The 25,629-nt window shown below is 35.5% G+C and overlaps 3 protein-coding genes across 3 annotated transcripts; all 3 read left to right on the forward strand.

Moving 5' to 3' along the window:
• The first annotated feature begins 1,710 nt into the window (after positions 1 to 1,710).
• Positions 1,711 to 4,188, forward strand: LOC131946689 (degenerin del-1-like). Its single transcript, XM_059307600.1, has 4 exons — positions 1,711 to 1,951; positions 2,513 to 2,627; positions 3,661 to 3,782; positions 3,935 to 4,188. The coding sequence occupies exons 1-4, from the start codon at positions 1,734 to 1,736 to the stop codon at positions 4,104 to 4,106; spliced, it is 627 nt and encodes a 208-aa protein (XP_059163583.1). The 5' UTR covers positions 1,711 to 1,733; the 3' UTR covers positions 4,107 to 4,188.
• Positions 4,189 to 4,630: 442 nt separating this feature from the next.
• Positions 4,631 to 11,506, forward strand: LOC131946688 (amiloride-sensitive sodium channel subunit beta). The gene is made up of 10 exons (XM_059307599.1): positions 4,631 to 4,708; positions 4,928 to 5,019; positions 5,889 to 6,052; positions 6,509 to 6,598; positions 7,400 to 7,526; positions 8,522 to 8,600; positions 8,964 to 9,021; positions 9,685 to 9,767; positions 10,022 to 10,097; positions 10,505 to 11,506. The coding sequence occupies exons 1-10, from the start codon at positions 4,665 to 4,667 to the stop codon at positions 10,664 to 10,666; spliced, it is 975 nt and encodes a 324-aa protein (XP_059163582.1). The 5' UTR covers positions 4,631 to 4,664; the 3' UTR covers positions 10,667 to 11,506.
• Positions 11,507 to 16,470: 4,964 nt separating this feature from the next.
• LOC131946697 (amiloride-sensitive sodium channel subunit gamma-2-like) lies at positions 16,471 to 25,629 on the forward strand. The gene is made up of 6 exons (XM_059307609.1): positions 16,471 to 16,492; positions 18,762 to 18,925; positions 22,620 to 22,746; positions 23,155 to 23,230; positions 24,343 to 24,418; positions 25,495 to 25,629. Exons 1-6 carry the CDS (start codon positions 16,471 to 16,473, stop codon positions 25,627 to 25,629), a joined length of 600 nt encoding a protein of 199 aa, XP_059163592.1.

The following is a 25,629-nucleotide window of genomic DNA, read 5'->3' on the forward strand; positions in this document are numbered from 1 at the left end:
TATATGTTTGAATATGCCGTATATTGTTGATATTCTGTCCAATTGTTCTTCTAATTATTTCAACTTGCCTTCACTGCCTTCTATGGCAGGTATTTCATCAGCCCCCACCCCCTCCCCCCAAGTTGGTAATGACCTTACTCCGATGCTGACAGCCAATATGACCTATGAAGGCGTCATTGATGATCCTTTCTGAAAAAGTTTACAATCAAGACCTTTTAAGCGACATATAAATTAGTTTAGAAAACAGGCAAATGTATGTTCATCCAGAGAATCAGGCTCGACGTATGGATTAGTTTACTGCCATAAAGAAGTTGGGATTGAGCACAGTCTAGTTGAGTTCCTTTACGTTCAGACTAAAAATGACAGGTAACCACATTTCTCCTCTATATAACGAGATCACAGAAACAGGTGAGTAAGTTGCTGTACCGGCCTTCAGGTGCAAAAAGTGAAATCCGTATACCCGCATGTTGAAAACATATACCTCGGTATCAAATGTTGTAAACATCAGAGGCTTTCACGTGATCAGAGGCTATCACGTGGTGCAGCCCTCAGATACTGACATGCAGGGTCTCAGCTTACGGACACATCATTAGGCGATCTCTATCACGTGATAGCAATTACGTCAGGCCAGTGAGTGACGTAGAGCCATGTGCTGCTGTTTGTTTTTTGAGTTATTGTGATGTTCATGTGATGTGTTAGGTATGGTGATGTTCATGTGTTGTGTTAGTTATGGTGATGTTCATGTGTTGTGTTGGTGAGTTTTTGTGATGTTCATGTGATGTGTTGGTGAGTTATGATGATGTTCATGTGCTGTGTTAGGTATGGTGATGTTCATGTGTTGTTGTAGTGAGTTATAGCGATTTTTATGTGCTGTGTTAGTGAGTTATGGTGATGTTCATGTGGTGTGTTAGGTATGGTGATGTTCATGTGTTGTTGTAGTGAGTTATGTTTGGGACATGAATAAATTTAAATAATTAGATTCTGACACCAGGTGTTCTGTAATCAGATAAGGGTGTATCCAGGGTGACACTAATCTCGTATGTGTTAGCACTCACTGTGACGGGGATTACTAGGTCTAATTAGCTTAAACTAGAGTATGGTGATTTGAACAGGTGTAAGGGTGACAGGTTAATGGAAGGGTCGCGTGAGTCAAGGGGTCATGGCCCTAACAACAGACTGATTAACATAATTACTGGCTAGTTAACGGCTTTAATTGCAAAGTTAATGGGAAAAAATAATAAGTCAACCAGCATTTGTTTGCTTTTTGCTTTGGAGTTTGGATGTTTTGGATACAATTATTTCAGGATTTCCGAATATCAGGAATGTAGAGGTTGAAAAAAAAAAAGATTACACCATTTTTTAAAAAAAGTAGTGTCTCAAGATATTGAGACATAGTTAAAATATCTATAAAGAGTAGCTGTTCACGATTTCAGAATTGGATTTCGGAATCGGTTTTAAGAATCTGATTTCAGAATCTGATTTTAAATCGGGTTTCAGAATCGGATTTCAGAATCGGATTTTGGAATAGGATTTCGGAATCGGATTTCAGAAGTTTAAGATTTTATAATTTCGGGATATCATGAGTTCTGGAGTTCAAATTAAGAGGATATCACCTTTTCCTAATTATTTCCGGTTTTAAAGACATTAGTATATCAGTGTTTCTTGAGTAAAGAATTATACGAGCTAAATAAATCAGAAATTTGTGGATTATATACTGTAGTAACGAGACGGAAATGTGTGACATGACTGGCACTAAAGATGACGCCAAGACCGAGACATGGACGAACCGGCATTTTCCGGCTGGGCTGCTGCACATCCTGTCCAAATATGCTGACACCTGTTCACTGACCGGCGTCGTGTTCATCAAATCCTCCAAGAGTTTGGGCGTCAAGTTGACGTGGGCGTGTCTTCTGCTGGTGGCGTTGTGTCTCATGTCATATCACCTGTACAGGTAACAATTATATTAAAATATAAATCTGTAAGTATGGGAGAATCTTGTCAATACATATCAATTAGAGATTAAAACATTGCAACCAAAACATAAAAGTTAGATTTATTGCGTCACATATATAAAAAAAAACCACACCAATGAGACATATATATATATATATATATATATATATATATATATATATATATATATATATATATATATATATATATATAATGATGCGTATTGATAAGTGTCCCACATGTTTTAAAATTAAAATTAAACATAGTTCCACCATTACCGTTGACACGATTTTGTTAAGATAAAAAAAATGAAATAGATTTCTGCTATACATTCTACATAAACCATATATATTGTAGTGTGGTTATGTTCATTGTAACATGACTAATATTTTTGACAATGAATCAATGTTTGTGTAGACTAAAATGATTCATGATAGCAAAGTAGAAAGACAAAAAGAGAATAATGCACACAAACAAGTGTTATTGTGAATAAAACCGACGGAACATCAATCTAATTATTTTGTTTAATTATTATAATTACTATTTTGTCCTTGTTAAGTCTGTCCGCCACGTACCTGGAGTACAAGAAACAAACCAAGATTGATCTGACATTCAGCAACCTCCAGTTCCCCGCCCTGACAATCTGCAACGCTAATCCTGTCCGTATGTCTATGGTAGGTGGTAGAACGCTAATCCTGTTCGTATGTCTATGGTAGGTGGTAGAACGCTAATCCTGTTTGTATGTTTATGGTAGGTGGTAGAACGCTAATCCTGTTCGTATGCCTATGGTAGGTCACAGGACGCTAATCCTGTTCGTATGTCTATGGTAGGTCACAGGACGCTAATCCTGTTCGTATGTCTATGGTAGGTGGTAGAACGCTAATCCTGTCCGTATGTCTATGGTAGGTCACAGGACGCTAATCCTGTCCATATGTCTATGGTAGGTGGTAGAACGCTAATCCTGTCCGTATGTCTATGGTAGGTCACAGGACGCTAATCCTGTCCGTATGTCTATGGTAGGCAATAGAACGTTAATCCTGTTCGTATGTCTATGGTAGGTCAATGAACGCTAACCGCTAATCCTGTTCGTATGTCTATGGTAGGTGAACCATAACTCAATTAAGAACGCAGAAGAAGAAGAAGTTCATATGTATATACTAGGTGATAGAACGATATTCATGTTAGAAATTGACATAGCGACATAGCTTGATCACACGTATTAGTATGTATATGGAAGAATGTATGTGGTAGATGTATGTTAAATAACTTATGCTAAAACATGCTGAAATTTTGGTAATTACATTGAGACAAATACACTCTGGGGGTGGTAGATCAATGTGTTTGTAGACAACAGGAGAGGGCTGGTCGTCAAAATAAAAATAAATATTACAGATTGTGTGTGTAGTAATTAAGGTTTCCAAACACAATTTTTTGTAAGTCTACTAATTATCAAACGACTTTTAAAATTGTTAGATTTACCAAACTCTATTCGCTTTCAGTGAAATATTATTTATAAACTATGAAAGAGAAATGAATAAACTTATTTCATCCTAATATCCTTCCATGAACTATTGTGTTTAAATTATGCGCTAATTAAATAAGTAGACGCCTTTATTTTATAGCCCCGGCCTAAATACCTGCCGGTATCATACCATTTTTCAAAGTGGTCGAGCAAATAACTGAAATAACAATTTGTTTACCTCATAGACCTACATGGCCAGTGAGGATTTGAACTCGCTGATAGACGCAACAGACCCGGCCAAAATTCTGGAACTGGTTGAAGAATGGGTACCTCCTGTAAACAGCCCTACTATGATACTGGTTAACGGGTAGGCATTTGTTTACATAACTTAAAAAACTTTGTCATTTTGAAAGGCTTTTAAAAAATTACCTTGAATTTTTTTTTTACACATTTTAAAACATAAAAATCAATTTTTACACGCTTCAACTTTTTTTCTTGCTCTGGTACCAATGTTCCCAGTTCCTGGATCTCAGCCCCTCCTGTGGATCCCGGTAACTTTATAGACAACATCGACCTGAAGATCAACATCACCTTGCCGTGGGGCGACGACATGTTAGATGACACGGGGGATGAAGACACTCAGAATACACAGGTAACAATGGGTTTAATTTGTATCATCGAATCTTCGTAATTGGGTTTAACTTTTTATCATTTAGATACACGTATATAACCTTACAAAGTTAAATGTAACTGTCTCTAGCTAACCTGTTCTTATGTACATCCATACATGTGTAATATATATATATATATATATATATATATATATATATATATATATATATATATATATATATATATATATATATATATATATATATATATATATATATATATATTGTCGGGGGGGCCTATGTATGTCCTCCAATAAAATAAAATGGCTGATACACACACATACTTGCAACTTAAGTTCAAACAGACACCATTTGTTTACATTTGAAAAAGTTTTAACTAAAACACATCTCTCAGTACAAGAAACGTAGCCTCGACACCCGCACCTCACAGAAGTCAAGCATTTACCGCACCGAGCTGTTGTTTAAGTCGTTGTTGTCGTTGGAGAAACGGTAAGTCCCAAATTTTACACAGAAAGAATGTTTTGTTTCGTTTTTTAAAGTGTCCAATTTTTTATGGTTGTTTCGCATGTTATATTCACAGTGAAGTGCGACAGAGTATTGGACACAATATTCAGGATATGTTGATACAGTGTGCGTTTGCTGGTCGGATGTGTTTTCAGAGGTACACCATACACCGCATAGACTCATGTACATCTAATGATAGAGACATACATTTTGAGGGATATGCTCATGTACGCATTTACTAAGGATTACACACAAATTCAAATACACCAACACAACATAGCAGCACATACATACATACATAAATAAATATAAATATACAAATACACACATACCTATACAAAAGCCTTTTTTTCGTATCCCCCCCCCCCCCCCCCAGCGATTTTGTCCTGACCCAGTGGTCCACCTACGGGAACTGCTACACCTTACAGTACCCGGAGTTTGTTAGTCGTAGGAGTGGACCAGCTGATGGTAGGTGGTTAGGTGGTTAGGTGGTTGTGTGGTGGTTGTGTGGTGGTTGTCTGCTGGTTGTCGGGTGGCTGTGTGGTTCTTTGTTTGTGTGGTTGTGTGGTTGTTTGGTTATCTGGTTGTGTGGTTCAGTAATTCTGTGGTTGTGTGGTTTATGGCTCAGTCGTTATGTGGTTGTGTGGTTGTGTGGTTGTATGGTTCAGTGGTTCTGCTTTTGTAGTCAGTGGACCAACTGACGGTACGGCTAATTTCTATTGGTCAGTAAACAGTCTGCTATAGAATGTGAACCTATAAGATAATCTTCAATCGTCAGTCTTATAATGCGTTATTTTTATGCCGCTGGAGCTTTTTTCCACGTAAAAATATTGTTCAACAAAATGAGCAGTATAAAATTATCCAACTAAATTACTTGATCGCCTGATGTATGCTGGGGGAAACCACTCATACATTCACTAAATCTCTATCAGTTTAGAGTTATTTTACTTAGCCGAAAAGGACTCAAAAACACATACGTTTTTGGATTATGTAATGGGTCCGCGTGGTCAAGTCAGTAAAGCTCATGGTTGCTAAACCGAAAAGACTCGAGTTCGAACCCTCGAAATTGGAGTCAATGGCATCAATAGGGCATATCCAATTGACAGGTATATTTAATTGTGTTGGAGGGGATCTCTTCCAACCTAAAGCTAAGAACAAAGAAGTAGAAGAAGAAGCAATTCGTGTCAGAATATCAAACATTGAACACACGCACTGTGTAATACAGCTGTTGGATAATTTTTCCTCATTGATGTGTGAAATGTGGGATATACTTCTAGAATACAAAGATTAAATTATGCCTTGTTTGAAGTGACCAAACCTAAGAAATATTTTGAAAGGAATTGAGCTGATCCTGTACCTGGAGACGGACGAGTACATCCGGGGTATCTCTACAGGTAAGGGGGCCCACGTCGTCATACACGAGCAGGAGACGGTGCCTTTCCCCACAGAAGAAGGCATCGCTATAGTTGCTGGAACTCAGTCTATCATTGGCATCAGACAGGTGAGAAGATTCTAGAACTATTTTAGGAACATTGGCGTCACATAGGTGAGATAGTTCTAGAACTATTTTTATTAACATTGGCATTAGAGAGGTGAGATGATGGTTACAACGTTACCAGGAACAGTTTCAACAAGGGGTAGTTGGGGGAGAGGGGGTTAAAAAGTGTGATGTCAAACATTTGAATTTTTAATCTTTTTTATATTTTTAAAAACTGTATGTAAAAAGTCATTATAAATCTTTGAACGTGTCTTATTTTTAAATTCTTTTTAAAATTGATCACTGTGAGCTAAAATTTTAAATAGTGACTAGTGACGTTTACACATTGTAAATTACCTGCGATTTAAGTCAACCGAAGTGTGACTTTTGGGAAAATAGTGGGACTTTGTTGAAGGAAAGGTTACTGCTAAATAAACATGACGTCAATTATTGACGACTCGTTACATTTCATTTTGACAGGTCGAGATTTCACGCATGGGTGAACCTTACGGCAGGTGTACGGATGTGAAGGTGTTCAAAGAGAAGTATGGTGTCAAGTACACTCGTATGGTGGGTGCTTTGTTACACTCGTTTGTTGTGTGCTTTGTTATACTCGTTTGGTGGGTGGTTTGTCACCTTTGTATGGTAGGTGGTGGGTGGCTTGTTACACGCATATGATGTGTGCTTTGTTACATTCGTATAGTGGGTGCTATATGTTGGTCGGTGGGTGCTTTGTTACATTCGTATAGTGAGTGCGATATGTTGGTCGGTGTGTGTTTTTACATTCGTATAGTGGGTGCTATAGGTTGGTCGGTGGGTGCTTTGTTACATTCGTATAGTGGGTGCTATAGGTTGGTCGGCGGGTGCTTTGTTACATTCGTATAGTGGGTGCTATAGGTTGGTCGGTGGGTGCTTTACTTCACTACCATCTTATCTGTTAGCTATTCCTGAACGTTTGTATTTGAGTTAGCAACACAGTTTATCAATCTTTTTAAAATTGTCATTTCCAGTAGACATTTTTCTTTCATCTCTTAAGAATTTTAAACCATTCTTTAATCATTTTTAGAATGTACCCGTTTAACTAAATGTGACGAAAAAATCTAAATTTTTACAACCGCACTCTTTTTTACTTTCTATGAAATACCTTTATAATGGTGTAGTGGTTTAAAATACACGACTATACAGACATTAATTATCTTTGAATGATATTAGGTGAGCCAAAAGACATGATTAAATACACATTATATATGTATCGATAATGTTAGGTGTGCCAAAAGACATGATTACATACACAATATATATCTATCGATGATGTTAGGTGTGCCAAAAGACATGATTACATACACATTATATACCATTGAATAACGTTAGGTGTGCCAAAAGACCTGCGAACAAAACCTGATCAGACAGAGCTGTGGATGTTATGACGAGCTGCAAGAGGAAGTCAACGTCATATTAAAGAATCCTCTCAACCTGAGGCCGTGCCGCACACGGAAAGGTCAGTTAAAGAATCCTCTCAACCTGAGGCCGTGTCGCACACGAAAAGGTCAGTTAAAGAAACCAGTCTATCGCCATGTCGTACACGAAAAGGTCAGTTAAAGAATCCAGTTTATCGCCATGTCGCACACGGAAAGGTCAGTTAAAGAATCCTCTCAACCTGAGGCCGTGTCGCACACGGAAAGGTCAGTTAAAGAATCCTCTCAACCTGAGGCCGTGTCGCACACGAAAAGGTCAGTTGAAGAATCCTCTCAACCTGAGGCCGTGCCGCACACGAAAAGGTCAGTTAAAGAATCCTCTCAACCTGCCGCCATGTCGCACACGGAAAGGTCAGTTAAAGAATCCAGTCTATCGCCATGTCGCACACGAAAAGGTCAGTTAAAGAATCCTCTCAACCTGATGCCATGTCGCACACGGAAAGGTCAGTCAAATAATCCAGTCTATCGCCATGTCGCACACGGAAAGGTCAGTTAAAGAATCCTCTCAACCTGCGGCCATGTCGCACACGGAAAGGTCAGTTAAAGAATCTTCTCAACCTGAGGCCGTGTCGCACACGGAAAGGTCATATTAAGAATCTTCTCAACGCAAGACTGCTAACCCTTAAGACTCAAGTTCGAATCCCGTACCCCCACCCCACTCAGACCTAATGCTTACCTGACTCACGATAAGAAAGGTCAAGGTGATAATGCATACTGCTGACCACACTATGCTTTCCTATTTCGTGGTAACATGAACTCTACTTTCTCTGGAAATGGACCGTCGAGTCAGAAAATGTAACATTACGGACTCAATATTAGGCGCTGAGTTTACAAGACTGCACTTCTGTGATCTATCTCTTGACCACGCATATTGGCCTAAACTAAAACTCCAGATAATGAAAGGGGCTAATTAAGCTTCTGCGGTTAAATATGGTTGTATAATATTCATTCATGGTTACATTACTGCTTCTACTGGTCAAGATCTATTTTTCAATCCCCGCCCCATCCCCTCCCCCAGACAAGAAGTGCGCCAATGCCATTGAACTCAAGTTTGGTGAAGCGTCGTCAGCAATGTGTGGGTGTGACAGCCCATGCAGGTGAGAGTGTTCACATTATGTTAATTTATGCATAAAACACGTCTAGTTTCATGCAGATACATGTGTTGCAGTGTACAGGATGAAGAGACCATGGTTGTTATATTCTCCAGGCACATTGATGATTGACAAATCTGTTTGCGAGTATCGGGGGGGGGGGGGTCTAATGAACTCGACTTAAGAACAATAAGAACAAGTAAACAGTATCACTAGTGTAACATACCGTTTCTGAAATTCGATGCTGAATCTGGAACAATAAATCATAACATGAAGCTTTTGAAGTGTACTCTTATTTGCATATTAAATTTATACTTTTTCTCGTTCTGTTAAATAATATGTATTTTTTTCTTGTTAATTTCTTTCCAGTGAAAAGAAGTACGATAAAACAATAACATTAAGACAATGGCCGAGTCCTTCATTTGCTGTAAGTTGACCACTGGACTGTAATGACATAATTATTGTTCATATTCAACAAATGGTAGTACACATGTTAGAATAAAGTATTGCATAATGTTTGATCTTGCTCTCTATCACTCGATCACGTATTGTGATAAAATGGGTCACTTAAGGTGAACATATATTATCATTGTCGTTACGGATACGGCATAAATGTATGTCAAGTCTTCTTATATATTTTTATATACAAGTGAGGTCACTGTTATATTAAAAAGAAGACACAAATAGTTTTTGAACGATCTAGTCTTTTTAAAAGAGTTTATCTAGCCCATTTTCATTTGTTTTCAATCGAAAAAAATTATAAATTTAATAAATATAAATTATTTAAAATTTTTACTATTTTACGGAACAGTAATGAACCATCTTCACTTAAAGAATGGCGTCTACTGTATCAGTCCATTTAATCTGCTTTCTTGCAGTTGAAAGAATTTGTACATTATTAAGTGTAAACTAGTAAGAAACAATTACAAATACATAAGTATTCTATTACTATTTTGTAAAATGCTTTGTGTTGTAGATTAACGCACATGTAACAATTGTTAAGAGGAACTGTTATACAGAAAAACTCTACCTATGAATGTATTATAATAATTTATATTCTAATATTTTGATCGTCTATTTCCGCTGCCAGATTTTGATGCGAGAGATTATATGTAAGGAAAGGGAAGGAACACAGTGTGTCAGGCTACGGAACAAAACAAGTACAGAGTTGTCGTAAGTTTAGACGCGTATTGCCAGCAGATACTTTAAAAAAAAATTAAAACATTTTATGAGAGTCATCAATAATCAATACTACATTTCAAGTGTTTTTAGAAAATGTTTCAAAATTAAACAGATGAGAAAAAAAACACTTTAATTTAAACGAAATTGATAATTAAATATCAAAAGCAAATCTCTACTTTGCGGAGTTGTTGAAATTTTTGAAATGTGCGTGAAATATTTCAGAAAGTTTTTTTTTTTAAATACAGACAAGAATTTATAAAACTGAACGTTTTCTTCGAAGATTTAAACTATGAGCATTTGTCTGAGGAGGCTGATTATGAGGTATTTGTTATTGGATGTGTTTTCAACTATTTCGGTTAATAACTTTTTAGGCATTTGTTATACCTATATATACTTTGAGTTGAGACAATTGATTGTATAATGTGTATTGTAATATATATTGTATAAATATTGTATAAATATTGTAGAAGATAAAAAAACCACTCATATATATATATATATATATATATATATATATATATATATATATATATATATATATATATATATATATATATATATATATATACATACAATTATTTGTATATATATATACATAAATATACATATTATATATACATATATATATATATATATATATATATATATATATATATATATATATATATATATATGTGTGTGTGTGTGTGTGTGTGTAGGTACGCCTATACAGTTCTCGTCTCTTTCAGTTGTCCCAGTACATCTCTGACATAGGCGGCACCATCGGCCTGTGGGTGGGGCTCTCACTGCTGGGTGTTGTGGAAGTCTTTAAGCTGTTAGCTGACGTCATCATTTACCTTGTGGGTCGGCTCAGGAAGGCAAACAGACAAAATTCTTACACAATTCATTAAAATTGTCTACCGTCTTCTTAAATAATCTTTACCTGTGTCAAATTGACTTATTAAAAAAATGTCTAATATACTACTAAATACGGCCTATTCAATAGAATGTGCATATTATATAATACATTTGTGTAATTAGAGTTTTTGTAATCAGTTTATATTATGTAACAAAATAAGCAGACATCTTAAGAAGTATTAAAATCTCTAGAATCTCTAGCATGGCATCCTATAATTATATGATTAAACAGTGTATTGAGGTTATGCAAAAATTATATCCGGAGTTACATTAACGAAGCCAATTAAAGTCTTTAATTTTTTTTGGAATGAAGATGTATTCCCTTTCTATCATGTTTTAAATATGCAACCAGTTATGAAATTCCAGTTTGAAAGGGACATTTGATATTCGAACAAGTTCTTGCCTACTCCACACATTTAATGTGTAGACAAAGCATATAATTGATTGACGGTCTAAAGGCCGGGAACTGTTTTAATATGCGTGAAAGTATTGTCCTAAAGGCCGGATAGACGGGCCTAATGCACATCATCCATGCGAAAAACTTTAAAATAAAAAAAAACCACATAGTGGTCAATCGTGGGCTATTTAAATACGACATAGTGGTCAATAGTGGGCTATTTATTAAGCGAAAATAACAACAATAGTACATTTGCATTCAATAATGTTAATTAAAATTTATTTAAGTGCCATTATGTTTAGGGATGAATTTAAGAGTGTTACTTGTGAGTTGAAGTGTCCAAAATAGGTTAGCATTACCATTGTGGCGAATAAGTAAGCGAAGTTAATCTCCACTTATCTCCTACACCCATCACCAGCATCTTCATTAAGCTCAAGTCGGCTGATTAACAAATTAAATCCTCTTTGTTACATCCGTTTGTTTACATTATTTTCTGTTGTACTCATACAATACTTGTCAATTATAAAAAAAAAAATTCTTATTAAAACCCACGTAATAACCCTCCCCCCCCCACACACACACACAAACGCGCATGCACACCTACACACAGAGAAAAACACACACAGACACATACACAAGAAACGTCTACAATAGCTGGCAACTAACGCGGTACATGACACGTAGATACAAGTTACTAACCTGGTGCAATGAAGCGTGACCAGGGTAGGTGTTGGTCCTGCACTCGATTAACCTCTGTATCCCGGAGCCATTGATCTTAAAATATCCCAGTGGATATTCTTAGAGCACCCCTTACAATACAACTTTATATTGGAACCTGAATCAACATTGTAAGAAAGCCTGCATTAAAATAGAATAAAAATAGTTTATAATGAACACACATAGAAAAATGGTTCTTTATGTTAGGAGTTATTTCTTTTTAAAAAGCAACTTAAATATTTTAAATCGTTTAAATAAATGTATTTTAAAAATGTAACATTTCTTTTTCATAGCTAAAGCGTCGACATCATCTACATAAAGGCTTTATTTAATAACTAGAACGGGTCCTGTAAACCAGGGGTCTCCAAACTTTTCAGTCCGAGGGCCACATCAACTATGAAATTTCAGTTTAGGGGCCAGTTTCTTCCAGGCATGTCTTTGATTTTTCTGGGAAAAGTTCCTCAGCAATCACCTACAAAATTTATTTCCTTGGACAAAAAGATCTTCGCGGGCCGTAGTTTGGAGACCCCTGCTGTAGACTATATGTTATTTTATTTGCCCGTAAGTTAAAATATCTGCCTCCATTTGTTCCAGTTAAGTTGTATCACATTTCTGTATACTTCTGTTAATGGGACAATAGACTAGCAACCATAATTCAGTGGATAGGATGGCAGTCTAGCAGCTATAATTTAGTGGCAAGTTAGAAACTATAATTCATTGGATAGGACGGCATGTATGCAACTATGCTTGCAAAGTTCATCAACCTGAAAGTCTTTTTAAATTATCTAATATGAACTGTTAAAAATAAACTAATTACGTTAAATTAAATAGATTATACAGGTTAATATTTTATTTGTTTGTTTTTTATCTGTAAATTTGAACGGTAATTTTTCTCCAACTCAATTAAGAATTAGTTTACGCCATATAACCCGTTGCAAAATATGTTCAACAATATTTTCCCAATTTTACGCAAGTCTCAATGTTCATTTTCGTCTTGCCTTTTATTAGCCAATAATTGACACCTTGTTTTCTGCATGTTAAAGACGTAGTTTGACTAATTTAGCTTAGTGGTGTCATGTGACTTGTTTTGGTTACCAAATTGCCACAAAAATCGCCTGTCCTGTTTCGTACATTCAGGCCACAGTATTGTGTTTAAGAGTTCGCTGCCGATTTGTTCACATCAACAAATGACTGACTAGTGCCAATGTTTACCTATCAGCACATGACTGACTAATGTCAATGAAATATTTAAAACTTGGTCAAGTCTTCACAACAGGGGCACACAACTTGACAGACGAAATAATAACAAGTTCTTTACAGTAAAGAGAGGGCTGGTTAATTATAGAATAATTCTGGGTGTCTTTGTGCTAGATTTATAGACCTAGTACTGCACAAATAATTCGTACGGAACTGTCAAATAATACTAAAATACAATTAAAACATGGAAGAATGGGTCATTTTGTGTGTAGAAACTGCTGTCGTTAAATATTTTAGCGTGGTGTACTGGGTCCGCATTTATTCGTCATCATTTCGTTTAAGTATCGAATGAAATGATTGAGTACATTGGTTAATAAAATATTGCAATCGACGGTGTAGTTGTGACGGTTACTTACAAAGATTAATACGATCATTCAATTTGACCTATTTAGAGTTTTCGCAGCACTGAATGATAATCGAACTCTAAGCAATCGATATCTCAAGGATTAAATTGTTTATTAGTAACGAATACAATCAACATCTAGAAACGCACTGTTAAATGGTTCCACCAGCGCGCCGCGTACACACTTTTTTCAAGCAACAGAAGAACTTTTTTTCACAAGTCAACATATTGTCCTCATTTGGCGTTAAGGCAAAGGTTTAAAATGTCGGTAAGTTTTAAAAACTGTCATATGTATGTATAAAAAAATAATATATATATATATATATATATATATATATATATATATATATATATATATATATATATATATATATATATATATATATAAATGGATTATTTAAGCCATTCTACTATACTAATTGTATAAGATAGATAGGCATTTTAGTGATTGTCACGAATTACAACTTACCGGTTTCATAAAACAATTATATTGAATATACAGTTGTATGTACACACACACTGTCATATGTATGTAGCAATATATAGATTATTCCTGATCCACAGGTGGCACCAACAGACATAGCTTCCAGCCGTACCTCCATTAAAGAATCAGAAACCAAGAAAGAAATATTTGTAACTGGATTACGTAACATATTTACCGGCTATGCGGAAATCGCGTCTTTAAATGGCGTCCAGCCCATCAAAGCGTCCACTAACTCAGTGGTTAAAATCATATGGGCGGCACTGATGGTCATTTCTATTGGGGCCATGTTGTATCACCTGTACAGGTAAGATCAGGTAGAGAAAAAAAGCAATAGCTTATTTATTTAGATGAAAGAAAAATATTTTACTGCGTCGTGATTTTCATAAAGTATTTTAGCAATTCTTTCATCCTAAAACTTTTATAATTCCCTCACTAGTGGATTTTCTGGCTATGGTTTCACCTTTTTGAAGAAAAAAAAGAGGTGATTGAAAACATTTTAAAAAATTAGTAATATGTTTTCTTCAACAGTACGAATCAAACTTTGGAATTATTCTAATACTCTTCATTTTCACTACTCACCCCAAAAAAAAACATTTGTTAATTTTTCTCCCAGTGCATTTTAAACCTTTTATTACCGAAGATTTAATTATATGTAAACACACCCTCTTATCCCCCAGCCAATTTGATCGATATTTCCAATACAACACAAATACTCAGGTGGAGGTGACGTTCAGCTCTATTCAGTTCCCAGACGTGACTGTTTGTAACAACAACATCATGAGATTATCAAAGGTAGGGGAGTGTACTCCGTTTTATTGAAAAGGGAAGTAATAATTTACTCACACTATGTTAGAATGAGAGAAACTGTAATTTTAGTTTCAGCATGAATGGGAAAAAGTAAGGACAATTTAAAAAAAAAAAGATTTTTTCAAAAGGGCTTTTGATATAATATGGACGGACGAATGTACAGACGGACAGACGGACATACAAACAGCCAGACAGGTTACAAATGTTGTTGTTTACTCTGGTTATCTACGTTTATATTATCTATTGATATCAATATCAGTAAACACAATGTATATGAACCGTTTTAGTCATTTTGTCTGATCACCAGAGAGACAGCGCCAGCATCGAAGTCAGATTCCTCATACAAGATGCGCTTGTAGAATGTGGTTTTGATTACACCAATAGCACCATCAATGCCAACACTGGATTGCGGTGGTAAAGAAAGGCTATAAAGTAAAAAACAAGTTAATTAAAAAAGTCTAGTGACATTTATGCGCAATTTCCTTATGTTATCTAAAAATAGCTTTGACGTATAATGCTGGGGTGCGTTCAAGCTAGAAGAACGATCGGTTTGTAGGTGTTTATGTAATTTTAAAATTTGTGCCCGAACGAGAGGATATTTTTGAAAACCTTCTTCGGCAATATTGTTCTAAATTATGGCAAGAATCGATTGGTACATGTTTCAAGTCGCTAAGTGGTCTGGTTGCCGAGATATGGGCAAAAAACTGCATTTTTTCGAGGTTTTTTGGCTTTTCCGGGAAATACATGAAAGAAACCCGGATTTTTTATGGCCTATGCTCATCCTCGTAACTTGCTTAACATAATTGCTTTTGGAACTAGTCATCCATATTGCTTCGTTGAGGAGGAGATACGACTTAAAGCCGCGGACACACATCCATCCATCCATTCATTCATACATCCAGAAATGACGGGTTAATAAACGCAATTCTCCAGAATGGAAATTGCGCTAAAAAATAAAGAACATTTGAGATCAGAAATTTGCAAGTTAATTACACTACAGACAAAAACTTTACGCATAAATGTAATACACATACCTTAATTAGATTGTTTAATTAGTTTATATATATATATATATATATATATATATATATATATATATATATATATATATATATATAATTTTCTTCATCACAGTATAACAGAAACGGACGCATAGCTTTATTTAATTATGACAACGTATTTCTTCTATGCCACATAGACTGCACTCCATGGACATAATTATATTTACATATATAAATGAAACTATTCACCCTTGTTTAGTATCCGGGGTTGTATGCTATAATACTGTGCAAAACCTGTGATTTGATTTCTAATACTTCTGTCGTTAATCGAACTTAGTATATAATATACAATAATATACAATAGTATCTAGAACTAAAAGGATCGAGGTGGTCGTATGGTTGAGTACAGGACTTCTAACACAGTCTAGAGTTCAGATCCAAGGCAAGAATACGTACCTTAGTCCACCTTACGATAAGGGGTTCCAGACTCACGTTAGGTAAAGTTCTGACCAGACCCTCACTGCCTATACCGACATCACATAAACAGGTGAACTCTACTTCAACAGACCGCCAGGTTCGAAAGGTTAACCACTACAACAAATGCTATCTATATATAACTCTCTTTTTTATGATAAGAAACTCATAACTTGGTAAGTAGTAACAACTTAAGTGTACATTAAGAAATGTATGATTGTTTGTCAGTTTAGATCAAAGAATATTTTTCTTTAAACAGATAGATCTAGTAGAAAATGATGACAGTTTAATAAGCTTCTTTAAATACGTTTTTATTGATGCTTTCGGAGCTCAAGCAGAGTAAGTCTTTCATCGTTTTAGGTTCATTTTTGTTGTTCGATTTAGGTTCAAGTGTTTCAATCCTAAATACTTGACATTTTTGTTGTTCGTTTTAGGTTCAAGTGTTTGAATCCTAAATACTTGACATTTTTGTTGTTCGTTTTAGGTTCAAGTGTTTCAAATCTAAATACTTGACATTTTTGTTGTTCGTTTTAGGTTAAAGTGTTTCAAATCTAAATACTTGTCATTTTTTTTGTGGTAAAGAAAAATATTCAACACTTTTTTGTGGAGTTCTAGTGTATAAAATAGTTATTTTAGATAGCAGAAGCGATTTTGTTAGTAATATTTTTTTAACGTAAAAGCAATATTTATCTTCATTGATTAATAATGTCATATAACCGCATTACGCTCCCCACTATCGAATTGATTGAATTTTGAACAGAAACAGTTTCTTGGAAATCGCTCAGTTTTATTAGGGCACAATTTCTGTCCGTTGTTTGGCAAGACTCGTATTTAATTCTGACCCACAACCGACGCAGCTATTTTCAAACTAATTTGTGCCCGACGACAACATAAGAATCTAATTTTCAATTTGATTGTACATAAATTAGTCTTGAAAATATGAACATTAATTTGAAGATTACTATAACCGATAATTTAAATAAAAAAGGGGGGGGGGGGGCGGGGGTTATAACCAAATTAATTATAAGCACTACTCAATCATTCAAGTAATTTTGATTCAGAGCTGTTTTCATACATGAGACCCAACGGTACGCGGTGCTTTGACCACAGCTGCTTTGATCTTTGGGAATTTGACCGTAGGTGGTTTGTCCATTGCGGGGCTTTGACCGCGGTTTTTTTTTTAAATAAATAGTAAGGTTATAAGCTACGTATTCGTATATTTTGAAAAGGCACAAACAGTTGTGAAAATTATATCTCAAGTTGCATCGCGATGTAATAGTATGATTATGCAAGTTATCTATGGATAAAAACATAGGAAATATGCAGCTAGTAACGATATACGTAACGTTGTTTGTTGTCTTACCTTCTTATCTCATGTACCAGTCCAAGATGTTACGTTAGAATTTATGGATTTAAGGGTTAGGGTTAAGGTTAAGGGGTTAGGATTATTTTAAGGGTTAGCAGTTAGAAGGTTAGGGTTATATTTAGGCTGATTTCCAATTAAAAATTTGTGTCAAATTGTTAATTTATGTTGATTTACTTTATTCTTTAACTCAACAGCTCAATTAAAAAAGAACTAGGTCACCAGGAAAAACCGCTGCTACTAAAATGCAAATTTGCACAAAAGCAATGCAAAATTGAGTGAGTAAAAAGATAATTTACGTGGAAACATCTTTTGTAATATTTGTCTTTGTTTTCTTCTTCTTCTTGGCTCCATGGCGTGAAGAGTTAGTTTTCATTAACAAAGTACTTTTTAAAGAATAAGGCATGAACGTCCCTCCCCCTCCCAACAAACCAAACGATACTTCTAATAAAATCCTCAGTGACAATTTAGATCTACCCCTTTTCTTCTTAACCTTCGGGCTAAGCTCCTAATTTAATAGATATAAGATATAAGAGTGTGACCTACTTTGTGCTGAGATTTTTCTCCGTTGATAATATGTCTTTCAGACATTTTATCTGTGAAATCATTTGTATTGAGAAATTGTTTCTGGAATATTTCGTCTTTTAACTCTTTTTTCTGAGATATTTTGAATGAGATCTTTTGGTATATAAATTTTGTTATCTTAACTAATATATATATATATATATATATATATATATATATATATATATATATATATAAAATATATTTTACATATATATATATATATATATATATATATATATATATATATATATATATATATATATATATAATGACTGATAAGCTTTAAATGAGATATTGCTACGTTTATGTTGTAACTAAGGTTTTGTGACTGAGATACTGTGACAGATATTTTGGCAGAATTATTTTGACACAATATATAACATTCACGAACCGACGACTTATATTGTCACTCATGTGACTGACTACAGTAAGCATAGAACTGTGTCTTAAATATATATGTTGAAACAATGTATCAATGTTGTCCAGGCACTACGACCAAGTGCTATCACCAAACTACGGTAACTGCTACACCATACACAACTCCAAAATTTGTCACAACAACTAGCGGAATATCTGGAGGTAAGATTTCAAGATATTTATAATAAACAAGTGAATACTCTCGGCCTTGGTTGAAGTCTGAACAGATTATTTTGTAAAACGTTGCTTGATATCCTGCAGGTCTGGAACTGATATTGTTCCTGGAGAACTTTGAATACCTGCCTCGTCTGACCAGCGGTCAAGGTGCTGTTGTGGTCATCCACGAACCTGGGACAGTCCCTAACATTGACGGGGAGGGGATCTTTGTTAGCGCTGGAACTCAGACACTTATCGGCTTGAAACAGGTGAAATCTTACATCTATATTTGGCTACGTAAACATTTCCGCATTTATTGACATAATTATATGGTCAAGCAGTATTTGTTCTATCGTTTGTTTAGCTCAGCTGCTCCCAAAAAAACATATTTTCACAACATTGTCCATTCATTATTGAGTTATAGAAAAATCTTTACATTAAAAAAGACTTCGTTGGAAATTTAGCGTGCTATACTTCAACTTTTGGATCGTGCTTTGTATAAATTAATTTGAAGGCCGTAGCCCAAACACTCGTTTAAAACTTGCCCGAAATGACAGGTCCTAACGAGCACATACACTAGTATTGTATAGGAGTGCCGGACGTTTACCCAAATGAACACTTACCCGAATATGCAGATTGCCCCGTTTAAATGTCCGTTTATGTCTTTGTCTCATTCGGGCAAGTGTCCATCCTGACTATTGGCATTCGAGCAAGTGTCCATCCTGACTATTGGCATTCGGGCAAGTGCCTTTCGGAATTTGTCGTAGACCCATCGTATAATTAAGTATATACATAAGTAAACTAATTCATTGTATAAATAATTAAAATAATTAAGTACATAAATAAGTAAAATAATTAAAACGAAAACCGACTTCTACAGGTTGTCTTTAACCGTCTTGGTCCTCCATATGGGATATGTCAGCAGGATGACAGTTTTAAGGACAAGTATAACATCACATACAGAAAAAATGTGAGTTACCGTTCTTTAACAAATTTATTATTTGAATGATTTACCTTTGGCTTATATCTTTTTTATTACCAAATTTTACAGCAGTTAAACGTAACTTTTTCCGTAAAATCGGTTGCTATAACAATGCGACAGAAAACAGAAAATAAGCACAATAAACCGTACTTTTGAAAGAAATCATGTTTATAAAATATCATGATTAAATGCAACACGTATCATAAAGGCTTGTCATGTATTATCTGCCTTGTAATATTTCACACAAAACTAACGTGTACCATCTGCCTGGTAATATTTCACACCAAACTAACATGTACCATCTGCCTGGTAATATGTCACACCATCTAACGTGTACCATCTGCCTGGTGAAATTTCACACCAAACTAACGTGTACCATCTGCCTGGTAATATGTCACACCATCTAACGTGTACCATCTGCCAGGTAATATTTCCCACCAAACTAACATGTACCATCTGCCTGGTAATATGTCAAACCATCTAACGTGTACCATCTGCCCTGTAATATTTCCCACCAAACAAACATGTACCATCTGCCTGGTAATATTTCACACCAAACTAACATGTACCATCTGCCTGGTGATATTTCACACCAAACTAACGTGTACCATCTGCCTGGTAATATGTCACACCATCTAACGTGTACAATCTGCCAGGTAATATTTCCCACCAAACTAACATGTACCATCTGCCTGGTAATATGTCACACCATCTAACGTGTACCATCTGCCCTGTAATATTTCCCACCAAACTAACATGTACCATCTGCCTGGTAATATGTCACACCATCTAACGTGTACCATCTGCCCTGTAATATTTCCCACCAAACAAACATGTACCATCTGCCTGGTAATATGTCACACCAAACTAACATGTACCATCTGCCTGGTAATATTTCCCACCAAACTAACATGTACCATCTGCCTAGTAATATGTCACACCATCTAACGTGTACCATCTGCCTGGTGATATTTCACACCAAACTAACGTGTACCATCTGCCTGGTTATATGTCACACCATCTAACGTGTACCATCTGCCTGGTAATATGTCACACCATCTAACGTGTACCATCTGCCCTGTAATATTTCACACCAAACTAACATGTACCATCTGCCTGGTAATATTTCACACCAAACTAACATGTACCATCTGCCTGGTAATATTTCACACCAAACTAACATGTACCATCTGCCTGGTAATATTTCACACCAAACTAACATGTACCATCTGCCTGGTAATATTTCACACCAAACTAACATGTACCATCTGCCTGGTAATATGTCACACCATCTAACGTGTACCATCTGCCTGGTGATATTTCACACCAAAGTAACGTGTACCGTCTGCCTGGTAATATGTCACACCATCTAACGTGTACCATCTGCCAGGTAATATTTCCCACCAAACTAACATGTACCATCTGCCTGGTAATATGTCACACCATCTAACGTGTACCATCTGCCTGGTAATATTTCCCACCAAACTAACATGTACCATCTATCACGTAATATTTCACACCAAACTAACATGTACCATCTATCACGTAATATTTCCCACCAAACTAACATGTACCATCTATCACGTAATATTTTACACCGAACTAACATGTACCATGTATCACGTAATATTTCACACCAAACTAACGTGTACCATCTGCCTGGTAATATTTCACACCAAACTAACATGTACCATCTGCCTGGTAATATTTCACACCAAACTAACATGTACCATCTGCCTGGTAATATGTCACACCATCTAACGTGTACCATCTGCCTGGTGATTATTCACACCAAACTAACGTGTATCATCTGCCTGGTAATATGTCACACCATCTAACATGTACCATCTGCCTGGTAATATTTCACACCAAACTAACATGTACCATCTGCCTGTTAATATTTCACACCAAACTAACATGTACCATCTGCCTGGTAATATGTCACACCATCTAACGTGTACCATCTGCCTGGTGATATTTCACACCAAACTAACGTGTACCATCTGCCTGGTAATATTTCCCACCAAACTAACATGTACCATCTGCCTGGTAATATGTCACACCATCTAACGTGTACCATCTGCCCTGTAATATTTCCCACCAAACTAACATGTACCATCTGCCTGGTAATATGTCACACCATCTAACGTGTACCATCTGCCCTGTAATATTTCCCACCAAACTAACATGTACCATCTATCACGTAATATTTCACACCAAACTAACATGTACCATCTATCACGTAATATTTCACACCAAACTAACGTGTACCATCTGCCTGGTAATATTTCACACCAAACTAACATGTACCATCTGCCCTGTAATATTTCCCACCAAACAAACATGTACCATCTGCCTGGTAATATTTCACACCAAACTAACATGTACCATCTGCCTGGTAATATTTCACACCAAACTAACATGTACCATCTGCCTGGTAATATGTCACACCATCTAACGTGTACCATCTGCCTGGTGATATTTCACACCAAACTAACGTGTACCATCTGCCTGGTAATATTTCCCACCAAACTAACGTGTACCATCTGCCTGGTAATATGTCACACCATCTAACGTGTACCATCTGCCTGGTGATATTTCACACCAAACTAACGTGTACCATCTGCCTGGTAATATTTCCCACCAAACAAACATGTACCATCTGCCTGGTAATATGTCACACCATCTAACGTGTACCATCTGCCCTGTAATATTTCCCACCAAACTAACATGTACCATCTGCCTGGTAATATGTCACACCATCTAACGTGTACCATCTGCCCTGTAATATTTCCCACCAAACTAACATGTACCATCTATCACGTAATATTTCCCACCAAACTAACATGTACCATCTATCACGTAATATTTCACACCAAACTAACGTGTACCATCTGCCTGGTAATATTTCACACCAAACTAACATGTACCATCTGCCTGTTAATATTTCACACCAAACTAACATGTCCCATCTATGCCAGATCTGCCAGAAGTTGTGTCTACAGGAACAGATCCACCAGAAGTGTAAATGTTACGATAGTGCCAGCCCACAGGAAAATTCTATCATGAAAGTTGCGTCACGGCTTCACCCATGCGAGACTGGAACGGGTAAAAATAGATGATGATAGCAATTTTTTTTCGTTCTTAATTGTAATATTTGAGGGGACATTATTTAACATAAATAATATATACGTTTCAACATGTTATGAATAACTTTGACTCCTATTTTAACCTGATTGTTTTTCTTGATATAATGATACATATTTATGGCTTTAAGTACTGGTCCTACTTTGTATTTTAGGGAGTGAAGATTTAAAATAATTGCCCTGCGCAGATTTAAAGGTTTTAGATAGGTAGATTTCAAGTGATATAACGATCAATAGGCGACTGTTCGTTGAGGTATTAAAAATACAAACCTAAGATACATATTAAGTGTGTGTCTTCATTATTGATGTGAAAAAAGTCAACAGGTAGGAATTGTGAAACCGTAGCTGGGGCATTTTTTTTTTATTGCAGAGTTGATCTGTGCCGCCCAAACAAAATCAACATTCAGCCAAAGTGAAATGTCTTGCACCTGTCCTAACCCATGCAGGTATGTGGGCTGTAAACTTCAAATAGATTTCATTCTCTCCATCTTATTTACACTAGTTTTGCATGCATGTCAAAAATAGGGCTTATCTGCTAATTACTTTATGATACCCACTTTCCAACAGTGGACATTTTTTTACTGCTTGTTGAAAAAATATGTTTGTGAATATTTTAGTCGAAGAATATACCACTAAGAATAACAGTATTAAACAGCATATATATATATATATATATATATATATATATATATATATATATATATATATATATATATGTATATATATATATATATATATATATGTATATATATATATATGTATATATATATATATATATATATATATATATATATATATATATATATATATATATATATATATATATATATATATATATATATATATTCCAAATCTACTTTGGATCCAGTGAGACAGTCACCAGCAGGTCCTTAGCATTTCTACAATGGCCGAGCCAATACGATATAGTAAGAATTATTCCATCATTACGTCATCTTGTTTCTTTTAAAAGTGTGTTCTTATAAAAAAAATTACATTCGCCAAAAAGATGAGGTCTTTAATTCGACCGTAGTTGTAGATTGGTTGAACGTTCTTTCTCCACAGAATGATTTAGCACAAGTGTTTTGTGATGGCAGCTATGACTCCGATTACTGCTCGACAGTTGCAAGTATCGATGTAGCAAATATGACGTACGTCTGCCGTTTACTTGCACATTTTTCCATGTTTTAATGTAACAAAATCCTGTATCTTGCGTTCTCTCAAGGTATACCTTGAAACAACATCATCAGACATGTATTATATCGGAATACTAAATGAAAGGGTAAAGTTGGTAGGCTAACAGAAACATGGAACTGATCAGTTGTAAGTGAAGCACTAGCTTTCGGAATGTTATGGAGAGAGCTTGAAGGAATCGCCTATAGCCCAGTACGAAGGAGGATTGTGGTTGTTTCTTTGTACTCCAGATAAGGTCAAACAAATAATTGTGATGATGTATACCTTGATATAAAAGACTCTTGAAAATTTGGTATAAACAAAAACAAAGATTATGTATAAGTCTGCTTTAGTGATAGTTACAAATTTTTCTTCTTTTATTTTTCAGAAACAACTTCATTAAACTTCTTATTTATTATGATGATTTAAATTATGAAACAATTTCTGAAGTCCCAGATTATGAGGCATGTTAACAATTTCCTATCTTTTCATGTTTTGTATTTTTGTTGTAAAATATACCAAGTGGATCAGTTACACAATATACAGCAACGCCTGCGATACTATTTGAATCATACAGTGAATTATATGTTATTATTGCCCAGTACACAGCTCTTTGCGACATCCATTCAAATCAATGGTACGATCCTTTAGTTTCTGGAGATACCCGATTTTAGATCAAAATGCAAAAGTGGGTGTTGTCATTTTCGTTTCCTATGTATACTTAAACTTTCTAAATTTTCTCAAGCATAAAGCTTTACATTGTTAAATAGTTTAACATTTAAACATGCATGTAGTGAATGGCATAAATGGAGAGGTTAAAAAAAATCTGTTTTATTTGGAAGTTACTTTTGTTTACAGAAGAAATATCAGACACGTTTCCTTGATATTCCTGACAGTTTCAGTTTGAAAATTTGAGTGGCTTGTAAATCCAGACCGACAATATTTTGGTTATACGCCTACTCTTCCGGTAGGCATTGTAATTTATTCAGGGGTTTTTAGTTTATTCAACTCACTGCGCAGAATGGTGGTGCAATACAATTATAGTCAAGTGAACAAAGAAATCGAAATTCTAATAAAGTAGTGCAAAAAGAAAACAAAATATACCAATGTTTACACTCAAATAATTCTTAAAACAGTTTTATTCTTATTTAGGGGTCTATGGAGTCTGCTCTCTTTAGGCACAATTTTTACTTTCAATTAATAGCGATATAATTTAGTGTGCAGTATTTAAGACATAATTTGTTGGTTCCCTTTGCGATTAAAAACTAATCACTGTGTAAAGACCACTGATTTTCTATTTGATTTTATAAATTGTATTAACCTTGACCTTTTTCATGCTTCTTCTTCTTCGTTCTTAATTTTTAGTGTTGGGAGGGATCGAGCCTTATCTGCCAGAGGGTTTGAACTCGAGACTTTTTTCGAATTTATGAACCATGAGCTTTGCCGACTCGACCACGCCGACCCCTATTTTAAAGCTAACATTGATCTATTTTTATGGTAGCCTTGCCCTACTTAAATGCTGACCTTGCCCTACTTGCAGCTGTTCCAGCTCCTATCAGATGTTGGTGGTACCATAGGTCTGTGGATTGGTCTCTCATTACTCAGCCTGTTCGAGGTGCTACAGCTGCTGGCCGAGGTTGTGCTGTTTACAGTTACTCACACTTTCAACTTGTAA

Source organism: Physella acuta, unplaced genomic scaffold, assembly GCF_028476545.2.
Source record: "Physella acuta isolate Inbredline_101_S28 unplaced genomic scaffold, ASM2847654v3 ptg000567l, whole genome shotgun sequence".
Lineage (NCBI taxonomy): Eukaryota > Metazoa > Mollusca > Gastropoda > Physidae > Physella > Physella acuta.